The sequence below is a fragment of the Seriola lalandi genome, unplaced genomic scaffold (assembly GCF_002814215.2).
Source record: "Seriola lalandi dorsalis isolate HSWRI2012SDOR001 ecotype SW California unplaced genomic scaffold, Sedor1 jcf7180002054972, whole genome shotgun sequence".
NCBI lineage: Eukaryota > Metazoa > Chordata > Actinopteri > Carangiformes > Carangidae > Seriola > Seriola lalandi.
The window spans coordinates 2,491,747-2,511,862 of record NW_019525660.1 but is presented as its reverse complement, the minus strand read 5'-3'; the positions used below and the strand labels follow the sequence as shown (position 1 = coordinate 2,511,862).

The 20,116-nt window shown below is 41.7% G+C and overlaps 1 protein-coding gene across 1 annotated transcript in view; it reads left to right on the top strand.

The window, feature by feature from the left end:
- slit3 (slit homolog 3 (Drosophila)) overlaps positions 1-20,116 on the top strand; it is a 242,820-nt gene that overhangs the window by 24,848 nt on the left and 197,856 nt on the right. Inside the window, exon 4 of the mRNA XM_023398070.2 lies at positions 2,128-2,199. Within this exon, the coding sequence (XP_023253838.1) occupies positions 2,128-2,199 (72 nt within the window). The remainder of the gene's footprint in view (positions 1-2,127; positions 2,200-20,116) is intronic.

The following is a 20,116-nucleotide window of genomic DNA, read 5'->3' as shown; positions in this document are numbered from 1 at the left end:
AAAGGGACTCAGAGGTTGCCTGAAATAGAAAATTCAATGATTTTTACTGCTTTATAATGTTTTTACTCATGGATAATTTGCAAAGAAAACACAAGCTTTTTCAAGAGATTTTTAATTTATTTTTTCTCACATAAAATATACCAAACTTCAGAATTTTGAGGCGGTAACCCAGTGAAATTAGTTCCCTCCAGTCTCCAAACCATTTTCTTTTGGACTTTATTGGGATTCTGACTAATAGATATAATTTTCCAAATTTAAAAATATAGTGCCCGTAGACTTGTGGGTTGGTAATATTTCAAAGGTTCCAAGTAGAAGAAACTCGTCATTATTATGTGAATACACACAAAGGATTCTTCTCTTGAAAACCATAACTGTTTTGTGAGCGAATGTCTTAAAATGACTCATAACTGTAATAGTAGGCGGTCACGGGCTTTACTTTCGTACCAGCAGTTATTTTCTAGGAGCAGGGGTCAATTATTTCAAATGGTGGATATCTCTTTTTGGACAGCAGCTCTCTTTCCATCGGAGCTCACAGGAGTCAGGGTCTTATTATCATTATCACAGGGGTTAAAAGGTTGGTGTCTGTGTCTTCTCCGGCACAGATTCTACTTTGTGACCCCGCGACCCCTCCGCCCTCCTTTTCTTTGCTTTTTCCCCTCCGCGCCTCGTTTCTCAGCCAAATGCTTTGGTAGCTTGATAACACTTTCACTCCCTCTCCTCACACTGTCCTCATCTATCTCTGCTGCGGCCAACCCCGCCCTCCTTCTGCGCACACACACACACACACACACACGCACACAAACACACACAAGCAGACACTTCTTTTACCCTTACACACTTCATCTCTTTCTCTTCACACACACGTCTTTCTGTTGGTCGACACCACCTTTTTTTTTTCTCTCACTCCATCTTCTTCTGCCTCTCATTCCTTTGTAAATAACTGCCATGTGTTCATTTCATGCTCAGTTCAACCTACTTATACATGCAATGGTATTTTATGTGTCAAGTATAAGACAGCATCCGGTACAAGAAGGTTTTCGCTTCATCTTACTTTAGAAACTTAAAAACCATGCAGGAAAAAAAAGTATTTTTTGCTACCCCTCAGGAAATCAATGAAAAGCAGCCAATCCCACTGTTGCTGTCATATATCTGAACGTAGAGATAAATACTGATGTATTCCTTCTGGCACCCAACTAGTTGCTGAGCTCTTGGTACCTTTCTCCTGATTCACTTTTTTGTCAATTCTTTTTCCACATTTTGTCGTCTTTTACACATGTAATCAATCAGTTGACTTTTTTCATCTGAGGAGCCTCGCGTAGTTTATGACGTGGGGTTGTTTTTGTTGGCTGCACGCACCTGAAACCACTTGTCGAAAAGCCCAGGTTCAAGAGCGCAAAGCCTTTCACATTTGTTTATCTCAGCCAGTATTAGTGAGGCTAATACAGGATGGATACGCTATCAGTTTAGATTCATGAGAAAAATAAATCAAGGACGACTTCTTGGGCAAAGCTCCTGCATTTTGTGCATTTTTTTGTGCAATCAGAAAAATTTAGGTCAGTAAGACGAAACGTATTTTTTCCATTTCGATACACAGTAGTGCACCTGGCTCTTTCTCTCTGAATTTAAGAATTGATGATGCCGTCTTCTTTTCATAAAGCCTCAAACCAGATGAAGAATTTTACCAGAATGCATTGTGTCTAGGGTTTTTGTATTGAACATATCGTTCAACTTTGCGGAGATGACTGGAAGACGCCGGGAGCCCAGACTTGGTCCTTCTCTCACTCCCAGGTCAAAGCACATGCGGGAATGATAGTGATAACTGGCTTTAGAGAGCTTACAGCATGATAACCTGTAACCGACACACACACACACACACACACACACACACACACACACACACACACACACACACAGAGGTTATGATAACCTGTAGGTCATGATCACAGGGAAGCAGACAGACTTTCCCATGAGTTTCACCTTTGATCTATGAACCCACTGACATTCAAGGTGATGCTCTCGGCTGGGTGCTGATAGTTCAGTCAACACAAAAGCATGAATCTGTGTGATTTATTAGCGTGCGTTCATGTTCATAAGGTTTACAATGTATTTTACTTTCTTCCTCTGCAGTCGTCTGAACCGAAACAAACTCCAGTTTCTCCCAGAGCTTCTCTTCCAGTCCAACCCCAAACTAGGACGACTGTGAGTACACCTTTTCTTGTTTTTCCATCTCTCCGTTCAACGGTTCAACTCTCCCATCTCTCTCCGACTCTGCCTCCATCACTCTTTCTCTCTCTCCCCTTTTCTGTCTCTTTTGATGTGTTACCTGATCCATTTGAAAGCACAGTCACGGTGCAATGTCAGAACTTTTATCCGGGTTGAGGGTTCAAGTCCCGCGCCAGGTGACACAGTACTGCACCGTGCTCCTGTTGAGAGGTTGAAAATGAGCATGTGTGTGTGTCAGATGTGTGTATATGTGTGTGCGGGTCTGCATGCGTGCGTGCACTATTTTAAGAGGTGAAAGTGTGCCTGGAGTGAATGTTTTTCTTGGACCGGTGAAGAATTTTTATTCGGGAATATGGAGTTTTCCCAGAGTATTCAGAGTGTAACAGCAGGTCACACTGATGCAGAGAAGCCTCCCACTTGCCCTCCTTCTTTCTCTTTTTCATCTCACATTCCCAGACATACTCCCTTCTCCTCTCTCCTTTTCTATCTCTCTCTCTCTCTCTCTCTCTCTCTCTCCATTTCTGTGTTTTAGTCCCTGAGGTGCACCCACCCTGTCTCCTGTTCTTCCCATGTGCGCACTCTGTCTGCACTCTTTCTTTCCACTCAGGTTTTCTATTTGTCTTATCCTCAGAGAGTCTCCGTCAGCTCGGGCTGAAGGTTGAAACACCTTCTAAACTTTATAGCTGTTTATATTGGGCTGCCTTCAAGTGAAGCTCGAGGTGGACTGTGTGTGTGCGTGTCACTAGTGCTTGCTTGCTTTGTTTGTGTCCGCCATCATTGTTGTCTGCGTTCTTGAACTGAAATGTCATGTATGTATATGAGTATGCAGGCATACATTATATTGGTACACTTGTGTACACTTGTGTTTCGTGGTTCTTAAGGACAGGGAACACCAGCACTGGGACATTAAACTTCTCACTTCTCTTTTATAATGTTTCCATGAGGCAGAACACCTTGGAAGCTACTGAAACCCCTCTGTGTTGAAAAAGCATGTTCCTCTGTGTATGGCCTTTTTGTGTTTTTGACATTACTCAAGTTTTAGATAGATAGATAGATAGATAGATAGATAGATGGATGGATAGATGGATGGATGGATGGATGGATAGATACTTTATTTATCCCAGAGGGGAAATTCATGTATTTTAAAAAAAAAATTTATTCAGGTATTTAACATGATCAAAAAACAAATTAGACCAACAAGAACTAAATAGAATACTTCATGGAGAGGCTGTTGAGCCGGTCTGAAAAGTTTGCTTCTTCACTGAGGTCGGCAGCTATGGTCATGTTGGGTTTGTAACAGTTTAAGTGGTTTCCAATTGCAAACCAGAGTCACTGCAGTCAGAATGTGTCAGAATGTCCAAAGATACTGTATGTCTGAAATGATTGCTGATTGATTGGAGAGAGATTTTGAAATGAATCATGAAACCTAGGCGACATCACATCTTCTATCCACAGTATGATTCTTCCAACATTACTCAAACTCTCAAACTTTTTCCCATCAAGGACCCCTGACCTGAAACAAATTAGACCACTGGCCCCCATCTGATAAGATTTTAGCTTTAAGATGTTTTATTACAGAAAGTGTTTGAAACCCGTGACCAAAATAGTCATACATTCTGTCAGGATGGAATTATAGTGAAAATAAATTATTCCCCTTTTTGCTGGGGACCCCAGGAACCCCCTCAAGGACCTCTGGAACCACTGATCTACAGTAAATAATAGATCATCGCTGTCTAGTGAAAACTGTGCATCAGCATATTTTGTTATTAAAATGTTCTTTTGTGGGTTCAGGTCACTCTCGTACACCTCAGGCAAAAAAAACCCACGAAAAACTAATTGAATTTTTCAAAAAACACACTCAGTCATTAACCTTAAAACAATTCTATTTTTCTAATCTCAAGAAAAGTTATTAGTTTAGGAACACATGGTACAGTGACATTATGCTCTTTAGGCTTGCAATCTATTAAAATGTTTTGTATTGGGGAAATTTTCTCTTTCACAGATGTGGTTTGTATTTTCTGTCACACTTTCTCAATGTGACCTCCTGCGTTGGCAGGAAAGCCACAGGAAGATGAAATCTTCTCGGTGGGGTGCACACTGTGAATCCTCTATTTAAAACTCGGGACAGACCGATCGTGTGTTTCATATATTTGTGGTGATGTGTGATGTATTGCCGAAGACAGCAAAGTAGACTGTTAAGGCGGAAAGCAAACATTCATTTACGTCAACTGCGGCTTGCTGGATCACACACAGTCAAGACCCATCATGTGAACATCAGGGACACACAGTGACAGATGCAACACACACACACACACACACACACACACACACACACACACATTTACGAATGCCACATCCCTCTGTGTTTATTTCCCTTTTCCGACCCCTTCTCTTGTTCTTCATGAGTGACAGTCTTATTTCCTCCACTGCCTGGCTTACTATTCCATAAAACCCCTAATTGGTCTCGATAGCTTTTATTTATCACCGGTCGAATATGGATCCCTATAGAGCTCTCCGACAACTCAGTAAGAGAGTGGAAAGGGTGAACATGTTCCAAACTTAACATTATAAATCTCATGTTCTTTATATCCCTACTTTGCCATCAGCACAATCTAAATTACAGTGTCTGGAGTTTCCTCCTGCTCTTTATTTTTTTCTTTCCACTTTTCTAGTTTTTCTCCTCCTTCTTTCTTTTCGGTGCTTTTTGTCTCATCCGCGCTGTGTGCTCCTGCAAGCTGAGGAAGTGTCGGAAATTTAAATAGCAAGGTATATAGACGGGAGAGAGAAAGAGAGGAGATGAAAAAAATAGAAGTCAGAGGGAGGGGAGCTGAAAGAGAGAATAACAGCAGGAGAGCAAGGAGGAGGAGACAGGGAGGTTTGCTGGTGGCTTTCTGGTTTAGGTTCGTAACCTTCCTCTCTGTCAGCCGTGGTTAGATATTAAATGATGGCAGTGTGATAGGAATTACCTCTTAACCCTCCTATTAAAGCCCTGTGGTCTGAGGTTTGGAGACGAGAGGAGAGGGAAGGAGCTGGACTAGCATTAAGGGAAAATAGGCATAGGTTGGAGGTTTTGCTTTTGAGGAGGGTGGGAGGTAAGGGCAAGAGGTATCAGGCTGGATAATAGTTTTTACCAGAGTTTTGGATCCTTCGGGGATGAACGAAGCATACGGTTTGGAGCTAGAGTCGAAGAGGTTGTCTCTTATTGGAAAATGCTTTAATTGAGTAGTAAGTGCGGCTGGTGACTGCCTGACAATGACAGATGAACGATAGGTATCAGGGCGGTCATGTGAAGGGGGGAGATGGATGGATGAAAGGATGCTAGTAGAGGATGAAAACTGCGGGGTAGATGGATGAAGGGATTGGAGTCCGTGGCCACACTAGGTGCTCAGTGGGGGGACAAAGATCGGCATGGTGAGATGGATGAAGGACTGGAGTCTGTGGGTTTCAGTGTGTGCAGTCTGTGGTCGTTTCCCCCCACAGTTTGCAGAGACTGTGGTCTCGCAGCACATGCACAGAGACACACAGTATCGCACACAGTAAGCTCGAGCTTTGAGTATAATACATTCGCTAGCAAGGCAGTGAATTTCTGGTTTGAAAAGCAACAGGATTTTTTCATGATGGCTCGGATGGAAAAATGCAAGCCGATGGTTTTGTGCATCAGTGCACATCACAGTCTATCAGGGAGGGTTTATTTTGCTAAGTGACTTGATGGCTGTTAGTCTCCTGTCTAATAACACTGACCCAGACTGAGTCTCATCCTGTTATCTTCACTTTCTCCTCTGGGAGTTTGTGTGTGTGTGTGTGTGTGTGTGTGTGTGTGTGTGTGTGTGTGCGTGCATGTTTTATGTGTGTGTCTGTGAAAGTGTGTGAGTGTATACTGTGCAGGGACCCTGAGTGCACCGTCATTTGAACCAGTGCTGGTTTACTGCCAGTGATGCTCATGAAGCAGCATCATTCTCCTCCATTAAAGAGCTCAGGTTACAGTTGATTGGCTTGCATGAGCGGAGAGGGGGTGAGAGGAAGAAGAAAAATGACAGTAACGTCAGACTCGAGAGATATTTCCTCTTTTCCCTCACCACTGCAACTTCAGATTCTCAGTATTACATAATGTAGAAGGTGATTTTTCACCATCTTTCAACATTGGATACAGAAATACTGAACTATACTGTTTAAGACTGTGTAACTTTTTAAAGATGAAATAACACAATCTGCCTCTCACAAATGAAAAGTTGAATTCATCAACAAAATTCATTCAATACTCTCAGGGATTTTGCTGCTACAGCTGTACTTGGTCTGGTATGACCAGTAGCTTAAGGTGGCTAATGGTAGCTAATGCTAGCAAACTGGACATAATTGAGTCAATGCGTGACTTTATGACCCTTCTCTCCTCTATTCAACAAAGATTATGCTTCATTGAACAGTACGAAACTGCATTCCACTGGAGAATTTTGATTTTAATTCATATTTATTGTTAATTAGCAAATGTGGTATTGCAAAATATAAAAAAATAAAAAGCTATTCTAAACAATAAAAATCTAACAAAATGATGTCTTATTCAAGAATCTAACCTTCACGTTTCTGTTTGATTACCTGCTCTAGTGTAGCCCTGTGTCTTATTTTAGTTTTCAGCTTCTTCCTGCTCTCACCAACACCGCTGCTGTTCTCCCTTGGTGTCCTCACTATACCCCATAAAATGCATCACAACAGGGATACCAGCAGCCAAACATGCAGCCTAAAAGGGTTTTGACTTAATGGAGAGCGGAGTGAGTCTCTGTCCGCAGGGATGCTGGTGAAGGATTTTATCCAATCAAAGTGTCCTTGAGAACGATGCTTAATCCCCTACATGTTCACTCACTGTTGGCCCGCCTGGATAATACCTAAAACGTTAAGTGTAGCTGAAGGCTGGGAACAAGAAAAAGTTGTTTGGGGGGGTTGGGAATGAAAATGGCTGACAAGAGTCTACTGGTCAACGAATCATGACCTGGAAAGTTACCAGTCTAAATCCCAGCACTGATGATTGAAATGATTGAACGGTAATGAGACATGCTCCTCAGCACCATTAGGATACCCTTGAGCAAGGCACTTAACCTCCAAGTGCTTTAGTGGAGCTCCCAGTGCGCTGTTACTGTAAATACAACTTAGCTGGTGAAGTCAGGGGAAGAGAAGCTGGATGGAGAGAGAGGAATGAGAGCAGGAGGGAAGGCTGAAGGGAGCGGAGGGTCATTTGAGATGTCTTTTCCTCCTAATTAAGTTAATGGAGAAAGACGAGGAGGTTGCCTTTAATCTTGGCTAATTGTCCATTTAGAGGCGACTGCCATAGTTTACCTGCTGGAATGTTACGGTTAGTGTTACAGGAAGTGGGTGTACTCTGTGTGTTCAGTGATTGGCTGTGACAGAGGGGGCCTCAGTGGCGATTGGTGGGAACGGCCTAGAAGGGTGAGGGGTGAATGTAAACTGCTTGAACTCACGTGTGTTTCGTACTTTTTCATCATGTGCTAGTTCACTCATTTTCTATACTTTCTTCTTTTCTTCTTTTTTCATAGGCACTTGCTCTGTTGCACACACCCACACATAAACACAACCAACAGCTTTGATCTTTGTATTGCTGTCAGGGATTGTAAGATTGTTTTCTTGTCACCAGTCTCCAGGCCCTTTGTTTGGCTTTCACGCCACTGGGTGCTGGCGAGAAACAAATAAGGCTCAAAAACACAAACACACACACACACACACACACACACACACACACACACACACACACACACACACACACACACATGCACGCACACAGAAGCACACACAAATAAAGTCTCTCTCACGCCAACTCTCCTGCTGATTTAACACCACAGGCGCTGGATGCAGAATTGTGGGTCTGCATGTGTGGGTTGGTGCGTGTGTGTGCGTGTTTGTGTGTGTGTGTTGGTGCATGGCAGACTTGATGCTAAACCACACACCCACGACAGAACTTCCTAATAATTAAACATGACTCAGAAGGACAAACCATGGTATGCAGCTACACCACAAAGCTTGTAGGACCTGACATGCAGCTGCACCACAGGGCCCATACACAGTTGTACACTGTGTGTGTATTTCTGTTAAGTTTATCAAACTTACTTATATTCAGTTTCGAAATATTACTCGGTCTATTGCTTCCTAAAGCAAGGATTAACATGTCAGCATATAGTTGAAATAGCAGTGGGTGTTCTGGCATGAAGCTGCACGAGGAGGCCCATTGTCTCCAGGATGGAGCTGCACCACAAGGCCCACACTGAGATTCACTGGTATTCAGGGAAAGGAAGAAAGAGAGGGAACGTGACCAGAGCTCATCTAAAAGAAGGCTGCTCTTAGCGGCTTGTGTGTGTGTGTGTGTGTGTGTGTGTGTGTGTGTTTGTGTGTTTCCCACAGCCCAGACAGCAGTGTGATTTTGTCCCAAGACATATTTAGATAAATACACATTGCAGAGAGATACCGAAAACCAGGAGGGAGAGACCGAATGAAAGAAAATAAAAATAAAAAGAGTGAGAGGAAATGATATTGAGATAATTTGAAAGATTTGGAAAATCCAGGAAAAGTTTCATTCCTAAACTTTCATACATTTGTTCATACTTTTTGAAAAAACACTTTTAAGTAGAATTTGTGATAGTTAATAAATGCACAAGTAACTGGGTATCTGTTGGATTTCTGCAATAACCTAATTTCTTTAACATCACCTGGATAAAATCAACACACTGGGTCTGTTATTGGCTTCTTACAGGTATAGATGTGCAGGACAAAGACTCAGACAGGCAGTCCAGTGGGATAAAAGAAAAGATAATTACACATAGCTGTTGTTGTTTCCGTGTAATAGTTTCCTGTGGATACACAAAGTCTTCCTTCTTTGCTGACCCTGTTCTGCTCACAGCGGGAACATATGAATAAAATTTTGTCATCTCTATTCTTAAACTTTTCCCAATTCTGAACAACCTGCTGTTAAAATGACTTTGTTTCTCATGCTTTGTGCGCTGTCCAAGTGTTGTTTTGGGTTTCGACATTCCACATCTTATTGTGCAAGTTTTCTTTTTTTATCTCGCATACCAATTGTTAAACACTTGTCAAAGTTTGTGAATAAGTTTTTCATGCTGTGGAAGCAGTCAGTCAAGAGGCCAAAAGTTATAAAGTTTGCCTGTGTGTGTAGGCCTGCGTGCATCTTCCTATGTGGTTGTGTGAAACCAGAGTGTTTGATAGCAGCGTGAATTCACCAACCAGGCGGTCGGAAAGTTCACGGCAGCAACACCTTTCCCTTTCAGCTGCCTACTTTAGCAGCTAGCCATCTAGCTAGCTAGCCGCAGGGCCAGAACCTATGAAATGTTCGTGGGAGGCTGGGGGCCTGTAGATTTTTTTTTTTTTTTTTTTTTTTTTTAATGTGGCAAAGAATTTTTATATGTTTGCACTGAAATAGCACAGAGGCTGCATGTGGTAGTAATTTAACCTTGCAAATAAAGGTGAGTTGGATGGGGGAAATAGCCACAGAGCTGCTTGTACATATACTCAGTGACTTTCTCCTTGACCTGTTTACTCTAATAGGGATGTGTGTAGGCACATACTGTATACCCATGTGTGTATGTCCATTTGTGTGTTGTATGTGTGCTTATGTACATGATTGTGATTGAAGTTGCGTGGCTTAATGTAAGCAATTAGGGTATATATGTGTATGAATATACAGCGTGTAGTATGTATTTGTATATATTCTCATGTATGAACTTTTATGCTAAATGTGTATACATAGTTTAGTAATTTGTGTCTGCTTGCGTCTGCGTATTTGCTTATATGTTTGTATATGTCTTGCATTTGTTTGTACATGTCTGCTTATATACATGTCTCTGACTTTGCTTATGTGTGTGTGTGTGTGTCTGTCTGTACATATATTTAAGAAAGAGGCAAACATGATATGGGGCCAAACACACTCGCACAGTGTTTAATCACAATTTAGGTTTACATGAGAACGCTAATCAAAAACAGACCTGGCTCCTTGGAAAGCTGCAGGAGGGGGAAGACGAAGAGGGGGAGAGGGAAGGAGGAGAGAAGTGAGGGAGAGCAGGAGTTGAATGGGGAGGCGTGATGGAGAAGTGGAGAGAAAACAATAAAATGTCGAGTGGCAGGTGAAGACAGGAGAAGGAGGAAGAAGAAAAGACAAAATAAATGGAGAAATGGGAGACGACAAGAGTCTGGAGGAGACAAAAGGTGCAGCAGAGTCTGTGAGTAGGATTTTTAAGAAGCTTAAAGCTTTTGTTGATTGTTGACCCCATTTTTTCCCCTCTCACAGACTGGACTAATGATCTGGCTCTGATTTGAGATGCTTTATTTTTCCTAAAGGATGTTTTAAAAAACCTGGCAACTGGCTTCTGGCCTACTTTTGTGTGTGTGTGTGTGTGTGTGTGTGTGTGTGTGTGTGTGTGTGTGTGTGTGTATTTGTGTGTGCATGTGTTGATGGGGTGGATTTCAGTAGTAAAAGCACAATGGAGTCGTATACACACTGCGCTCCATCACTAACAAAAGTCAAACCACTAAACAAATGTAATGTCCCCCATAATTACAATCATGTGCATAAGACGATAGAAAAGACAGATTCTTTCCTCAACAAAGCTTTCAGTTTTATGTCACTGTTGCAGTTTTTATAGTGAAACCCCAGACTGCTTGTTTCAAACTTTTTTTTTTTCCAAGACTCACATAGTTTCCTGGGCAGCACAATGAATTAGTGGGTAGACAGAAAACTCCGTAACGCAGAGGTCAAACTCTGAAATTCAGCAATGATCAACAAAGAGGAAGAAAACAAGGCAGCAATAATCAATCATGGTAAAAAATTACCCAGGTTCATTACCCTGTGAGTGATTTGTTATATCTTTGTCATTTATGTAGTGATGCTTAAAAGTGTTTTAGCGTTATCATGGTTTGATTTAATTTCACGCTATTAATCATGTTGTAAGAATGTATTGTTTTTCAGGTGGTGGCTCTCTGATTCCAAAATAAATCTCTGTTGTAGCAGCTGAAACCCAACCCACATTCTAAGTGCTGTTGTAGAGTTATGATGATGTCAGCTGAGGGTGTCTGTCTTCAATCTCCTCCTGAATTCTGGGAAATGCTGTTTCCAGGTTATTTACTGTAAGGTGACATGTGGCAGTACAGTCAGTATAAATTGAAGCTCCAGCTCAGTGTGAGGTAAAAAAATAAGTGCTGAAATGTGTGTGTGTGTGTGTGTGTTTCCACAACAAGTTACAGATTGTATAAGACTCCCACATGGCCAAGTGTTCTTTAGTGCAGCTTTGCAGTCTTATGAAAGTCCCAGGAAATCATTAAATTGACTGACATGTTCTAAAACAGCCCAGTATCCCCAGTAAATATGTCCGTATCGAATAATTCTGCACTTCACAGTTCACATCCAGAGCCAATACTCGGCGTCAATGCAGAAGGGACCAGCACAGCGCTGAGCAAAGGTGTGGTGGATGGGAATGTACTGTGCCTGACTTTCATGCAGGTGTCCAGAGTTTATGTCCTTTCACAGATCTGCAAGGTTTGCCTTGACCACAACCTTTCTTCATATTAACCATGCCAGGACTTAGGTTAACCTAATGATTAACTAATTAAGTAGAGGTAAAGGTAAAGTTGAATTCGGGTGTTTCATTATAAGAAAACGACTGATAATGAAGGGTCTGCAGATGCACAGAATTTGGTCTCAATGTATTAGAAATCAAGTTAAGGGGCGTCGTGTAGCGTAGTGGTCTAAGTAGGCGCCCCATGTGTAGAGGCTACAGTCCTCGCTGCAGTTGGCCCCGGTTCGAATCCCGCATCGGACGGCCTTTCGCTGCATGTCATTCCCCCTCTCTGCCTCCCTGTTTCCTGTCTCTCTCCACTATACTATCAAATAAAGGCATAAAAAGCCCAAAAAAATATACTTAAAAAAAAAAAAGAAATCAAGTTAAATTGGTTTCATCTATTAAAATCAGCTGATTTCTGGAAAATTAAGGTCTGATCTCCAAATTTATGCTCTCCACCTCCCTGGCATCATTGTTAGTCTCCACCAAACTAAATCATCTTTGAAATATGGATTCTGGACAAAAAACTCACCTCTCTTGGTGTTCTCAAATGTTGCTGACATCTGAGTTATAAACTCATCTTAGACACTTACACATATTGCACACATACTGTATTACGTGATACATTTTATGGTTCAGTGAATGAAAGTCAGTGGGAATGACTCGGTTCGTGTGTGTGCGTTTGTGTGTAACATTTTCACTTTGTGGGAGGTCTACATAGCTACTGCTTTCTTTGTTGACGATTATTATGGCTACAGACTACATGGCTGGAACTGGCTAATGTCTCACACACACACACACACACACACACACACACACACACACTGGCACATGGGCAGACACATGTAAGTGTCTAGAGAGTCATACTTTCAGTATTTGGGCGTACGAGTGAATGTGTGTGCATATGTGTTTGTCAAAAGTCAGACTTGTGATTTATACAGTTTAAGTAAAGTCTGATTGTTACAAATGAACCCAAACTGTTATTATTGCTCTGTCATAATCAGAGTCAAACACCCACATAAACCAAATGACCCACAAACACTCTGTATCTCATCATCAAACACACAGACAGACAAACACCACACATTCACACACGCTAACAGAAACACACTGCAGATGTACACAGCGCACCACGCTCTCTGGAGAGATGCAAACAAACACGAACCAATTCTGTCGCTTTCCTCTCTCCTCATCTGTCTCGCTGTCACACAAACACATTCACGCAAAGGCAGCACTCTCACACATGCGGCAAGTGTTTCACAACTGGTCGAATGGTTAAGAAAGTAAGTCATATTTCCTTTCGACCTTCCAGAAATGTCCCTTGTGTGTAAATCCTGTTGTATATGTACATTTGAATTGTCACTAACCAAAGGCTAGTGACATTTTTACACTGCACACAGAGAGTAAAATGACTGAATGGAAATCAGTATTTCCTCTTCCACAGGCTAAGTGGTAAATCAAACACCTTTTCTTACAGGTTTTTATTGTGGATTAAATCATCCTCACGTTACTGAAAAACACAAGAATATTTTGAGACCAAGTTCCTCCTAAACTGCAGTGTCATGCAGTGAACTGCATAATATAACTAAATCTAAAAGTTTTTCTGTTTGTCATTATGTTACTATGGTGTAACATGTTGGCTATGAGTAGCTAACGAACTCTGGAAGCTTTTACATCATCCATGTACCACTGCGGATGAGTCAACAGCAAAAATAACTAACATAAGCTGCTACATGCAACAATTTAACATCCCTAAATCATGACCACATTGAGGCCGAAATGTTAAAATAAACACTGCAAACAACAAAAAAAAAAAAAACCCACCATCAAGAAGATTGGCAGCTTCTACCCGGCCTCTAGACTGAGTTTTACATCGTGTGCCACCTTGTCGATTTGGATGGAAATCCACTGGATTGCTTTATGGTACGAAACTAGACGGGGTTGCTGTTGTCCTTCCAGCGCAAATGGAGCTAAAGTTTTCAGAGTTTTAGATGGCAGATAGAATGAGTAAACAACGTTTGATAAATCACTTCCAACTTGATTATCCATTCAAGAGAAAACCTTTGACTGTACAGCCAGAGATCCCCTTTGCGAGTGTAGGCAGTGGGGTTAATGGGCAATATGGTCTTTATTTTGAGAACATTTCCATTAACAGTGCCACAGACTATGACATAGGCTACCAATCATCTTGATTTTCATGGTAACTTACCAGGCGGGCAAGTTGATTATCATTACATGTTCAGTATGTTGGTTTAAAAATGGCACGCGTTGCACCTTTAACTGGAAAGAATGACGTGTGAGGAATAATGCAGGTTTGTGTAGCAGTATTATACCTAATGTGCTGCGTCTAGTGTTAGATATACAGATAGGTGATAAGTTAAAGAAAAATGAGTGGACAAACACAACGGATGCAAACTCTCCTGTAAAGGTCACGAGGGGTCACTGAATGGTTTGGTGATGAAGACAGTGAGGTGCATCCCAAGCTATGGTGTGAGCAGTCACCACAGCTCAACCCGATTGAGAAATTTGGATCAACCTGTTAAGGGCAACACACACAGCCTGTGTGTGTGACGCGTGCCGAAACACCTACCGCCATTTGTTTCTATGTAAGCTCATACACACAGCATTTAGACAGTGTTCCTCAGCTTCATCATCATGAAAACACCAAATAAACAAATCCCGAAACGAGCCACAGCAAGTTCCACAGACTTAAAGAATTCATGCTATTTGTATTCGTTTCCCTTTAATTTCACTGATTCATAATAACAGCAAAAAAAGAAGAAAATTTATATTGCGAGATTCTGAAAGTGAGGCTCTATATTCATTGATGGTGGTAGTGGTAGGGTAGTCAGGAAGGTTCTCATGAAATACACAGTATTACAGAGGGAAAAATGACTGTGCAGGACTTTAAAGGCTAACCATGTACATCAAAATACCTACATAGTCAGCAGGCCACCTAAACCTACTTCAATCATTTTCTTTCCCTCAAAGCACTCCTGTATGTAGATATTGTGCAGCCCTGTGGAAAAAAAGGGCAAACTGTAAGAAAGAAATAATGATGAATGTCACAGATTTGGATTCACACTACAGAGAATGTGTAATAGAGAGACGGACAGAGTTAGGAACAATCTGACTGTGAGACACAGAGTGAGAGAGAGGAGAATGAAGATAGAGGAAATGAAAGACTCAGCAGAAGTAGAGAGGGAGAGAGAGAGAGTCAGCCACATGAATGGGGTGAGAGAAGATTTAACCAGGCCTCCTCTAAATACAGAGCACCGCAAAGCCACTTTAAAACCTGTAGAGATATATTTATACATGACACACACACACACACACACACACACACACACACACACACACACACACACACACACACACACTTGAACATACTGACTATACGTGCAGTTTTGGTGTTTGTTTCTGCCTCTCACGTCTCTAAAACAGAAATACACAAACACACGCGCACAAAGAAAACCCCCAGTCAGTCTCAAACATGACTAACTTTAAACTTTTCTGATGTTATGTAATAGTTGGGGCGCCACCTGCTCAACTCAAACACAAAGCTTTGAACTTTAACATAGCTCAACATTTGTTAGTTTTACATTTAAACCCCCCCCCCCCCAAAAAAAACATTTACTTTGTTATTTTAGGACCAAAACTTGCCTATTAAGTCAGAATTGGATCTCAAGTCATACCAGTTACGTTGTCTTTGAAGAGATGTTTCTAACTCTATCTGTACCTACCCAAATAAAGGCATACTGGAATGGAAAACCGGCTAATTTTGTTAGGAAAACGTATGAAAAGATAACTGTGTGGGGAGCATGTGAGAAGCGGTTATTTTTAGGTTGAGAAAGATAATTAAAGATCCTAAAAAGCCATGACAGTTTGTGTATGTTGTTCAAACCGTGTTACAAACATGAGGGTTTATCTTGTTTGGGTTGAGAATTCTTCTCACGGCTGAAAATGCAGTGTGTAGACGTCACTGTGTGCTCTGCGTGTGTGTGTGTGTGTGTGTGTGTGTACACGAGAGCGAGAAAGAGAGACAGTATTAGCTGTTTTGTTTGTACCAGTGTGAACAAAACAAGTGAAGCAGGAATGTGTATTCTTGTGTTTGAAACAAAGAAATATGAAACCATGAAAAAAAAAACAATCTACCCTGCTCCTCTCTCTCCTCTTATCTCTTCTTCTACTCACACAACCCTGTCACCAGGGAGGGTTGATTTTGTGCAGATGTCTGATAACCTGTCCGAGTTGTGTGTATGTGTGGGATGTAATTGCTTCATGTATGTGCAGTTGTGTGTTGTGCACCTGCTTCTGTGAGCTGACTGCCAGTGTGTTAGAGTTGATGTATGGGCATGTCTTGAGTGGGTATGTGTCATTGTGCCGCTCTAACCATCATCAGCAGTTGTCAGATGCTCCCTTGCAGCTTTTAAATGTACATGTCTTTTAGAGGTTTTGCTCAGAGGCAAAGAAAGAGCGTATTTATGTGTGTGTGTGTGTGTGTGTGTCCTCGGCCGCACACATTGTTCTCTGTGAGCTTGTCGTGCTGAATTTTGGTCACTTTTACAAGCGCAGCGTCACGCTTGTGGTATAACCCCGAAGCCTTTTGTGTATCTCGCCGTGCCTGTGATAGGTTCCTGTCTCAATCAAAGACAATAGGCTCCAGTGGCCAGCCCGCTAACTCGTAGCTCCACTTTATAAGGCCACCAAGTCACCACAGCCTCTCCAGTGTAAAGCAATGGGACTGCTACTCCTCCAGCCATCATAGATTATCTGTAAGTTACTTTACTTTTGTAAAAATTGCTCCAGCTTCATGTGTTCTTATGGAAATTCTGCAGCACTTATAGTAGATAGATGGCAATACTCCTCACAGACCTGATTCCTTAAGTCTGAAATGTTGCATTTACACAGTGTGAAACTGAAACTCTCCACTGAAACCTGTACTCCAAGGCTTTTGCTATAAACAAATCTGTCAGCTTGTTTTTAGCTATAATTATGGCATCTCCCTCTGGGTAATTTGTATAATTTTGGAAATGCTACACCGCTGTGGTGAGGTGCAATCGTTCGTCAAAGTTTTGCCAAAATCCAGTCGTTGGTGTCTAAAAGACTGTGCGTTGTGGAGAGATGGATGAATAAAACAATGAACAAATATGTGACAGAAATAAAATGCCATCTGGGACAGGCTTTTGACTCCACAGCAGGTTTTATTTTCAGCTCGAAGTCGATGATTCTGTTTATACCAGGAACACATACCAGATTGTTCATTATACTGTGGATTAAATAGAAACCTTCTGTCGGCACTAACTTTGTCAAACTTGAAATAAACACTAATTTACTGCCCCATTAAGTGGTAGAAGCTGTAGCCCTGTTACAGCCAAAATAAGTAGTGATCTATGTGTATATGGTTATGCGTATTCATTTAGAAAGTTGATGAGGCTTCTACGTTAAAGCCCTCAAATTTAAAAATAACACACACGTAGATAATCAAGTAAATAACACAGGACTCAGGACAGGGAGTACTGGTATGTGGCTGTGATAGTGAATTCAAGATATTTATTCTGGTTACAGGAAATGGCCATTTCTATAGGTACTGTAGTTGGCCCAAACAACAAAAGGGGGCTGAATCAGTGTGAGAGAGAAAGAAAAACAAATTTCAAGTGCCAGCAGGAGATGATGATGATGGCAGAGGTATGTTTGATGTGTGGAAAAGTTTGTCTCCACCACCGAACATCAATAAACAGCCGGCTGCAGTTACCAACACTGACAAAAGAGAAATAAACTGTGGAGATAGAGACGCATACCGAGAAAGGGAGGAAGAGGGAAAATGATCACCTTAGAAGCAAAGACAGGGAGGGAGAAAGAGATGGAAAGAAAATGACAAGAAAAGAGAGACGAAGATGAAAGAGTGAGAGATTCTAGTAATAAATTAGACAGTGAGAACATTTACATATAAGAAACCAGTTAACGGGCAGAAATCAGGTTATACAGGAAATCACAAAACGCTAACAGTCACTGTAATAACCTGGTTACTTTAAAATCCATTTTCATATACCTCAGGTCAGTATTCAGGTGTCTGACCCTTATTTTGAAATTGTGCCTCATAGATAGATGGAAGGAGAGTAAAAAGAAGAAAAGAGCCTGGAGAACCAGACAGAGAGAGAGAGAGAGAGACAGACAGACAGACAGACAGACAGGCAGACAGAAAAAGACACAGAGAAAGAGAGCGTGTAATAGCTAGAAACACACAGACCAGAACAAATAATCATGTTGTTGAGAGTGAGACGGAGAATGTCTGGGAGGGGACACATGCTGCAGCCGGGCCCGGAGCAAATGGCAGAGCGAGCTTGCAATACACAGACAATGAAAGAGAGAGGAAGATCAAGAACCGAAAAAAAAGCGAGGGAGAGCAAACAAACGCCGGCACCAGTTAGTATCAGGGAGAGACCAAGCTAAATAAACGGCCACAGGCGTCAAGTGATGCCGAGCGCTACTTAAGTCCACGCCACCCACTGCCTGGTGGCCACTTTCATGTGGTCACTTAAGAGATGATGTCAGTGGCCGCTCCTTGGCTGCGTTTCCACTGCCCTGCTGCAACTGTTTCAGCTTCTCCTAGTTCTGTGAGAGGATTAACGGGGCTGATTCACACCAGATTCGTCTGACCAAAGGGACTTAGAAGCACTTAAAGGTGCTGTGTAGCCTTTTAGCATCAGTGAGCCATTAGCACAATCATTTTGTGCTGTTTATTAAGTAAACACATAACCATCACAAAGGCTGGCGGTTTCAGTTTTTATGTTGATTCTCGGTTTTCTCGCAGAGTCTCTTTTTTTCCTCCCTGTCACATAAAGGTCTCTTTTTTTCTGTACACAGAGGTATTGGTTACATGCCTTCATCAGGACACATGTTGTTACTGCGATAGTTTGACGATGGTCTGGTGGGAAATGAAATAAATCAAACCCACTGCCACAACTTTTGGTGATCAAACTGTCATGTCACGGTTTTACAGCACCGTTTGGGAAGCAAAGACAATTTTTCAGAGGAAAAAAAACCAAACAATCCGTCCGTCTCTTTCTGAGCAGACGCAACGTCTGTTCTTTACAAGGTGTTGGACAAACTGCTGAGGAGCTGTTGGCTGACAAGAGCATGAACACGTCTCCATACACACACACACACACACACACACACACACACACACACACACACGTATGCATATAAACACATTTATGTCACTTTACTGACAAGGTGCTCACTGATCCTGCTGCCACGCATGTATGTTTGTGTTGGAGTGTGTTTCTTACACTACAATGTGTTGTGCCAGCCCGAGACAGATCAAACGTGTGTGTCAGTTTGTCTGGTAGATTGTTTGTGCATTCGCAGCCAATGAAATCACTCCGCAAAGTCGGCTTGAGTACTCTGATGCCAAACCTATTAAATAATCTTGTTGAATAAAAATGTCCAGTGATAGTTGCAGCAGTCTTGTGTTTGGGTTTGATTAATTGGGATACTTATGCACTTAAGATCTGCTATCAACAATTAGGGTTTGTACTATTTGGTGAAGTATTGTAAATCTTGGTCTTTCTCTTTCACTCCCTTCCTCTTCGTCTCATTCTTGCCCTCTCTGGCATATTTGGCATTTCTTCCATATTTGCTGTGAGTGAATCGAGTCTGAGTCACTCAGACATGTGGCTTAGATTAGAACGTCTTTGTAGTGTTATTAAGATGAACGAATGCACAGACACACACACACACACACACACGCACGCGCGCGCACAAATACAAAAACACACACTGGGAGACATATGGACGTACATCCCCCCGAAATCTGCCGCGCATGTGATCATTTTGTTTTATGAAAGGTGTCCAGGCAGTGTGGTAGGGGATAAACTTTAATGTGTGTGTCTGTGTGTAATGTCTGGATCAGGAATCATTTTCTCTCCTATGAGTAATCAACACAACAATAGAGTAAACACATGTAACTGTGCAGTAATCTCACTGTTGACAGCAGTGTGACGTGTTCCCCTTTTAGTTTTTCTTTCATAAAACACAAGAACATACCTGATGAAATGTGATGTGATGTTTACACATTACTTTATAAGTGATAATTGAGGGCAACATGAAAAATGGGGATAGACAGAGAGCGGGGTGACGTGTTAACAAAGGACCCCAGCTGCACCCAAACATTTACATACGTGGCTGTCAGTCTTACACTACCAGAAAAGCCCCAAGACTCATTTGAAATTCATTAATATAATTGATTTTGAATGTGCCAAAAGCTGAAGCCTAAATGTTTTCAAGTTGTACCAAAACTATGTCACTCACAAAATGATGAA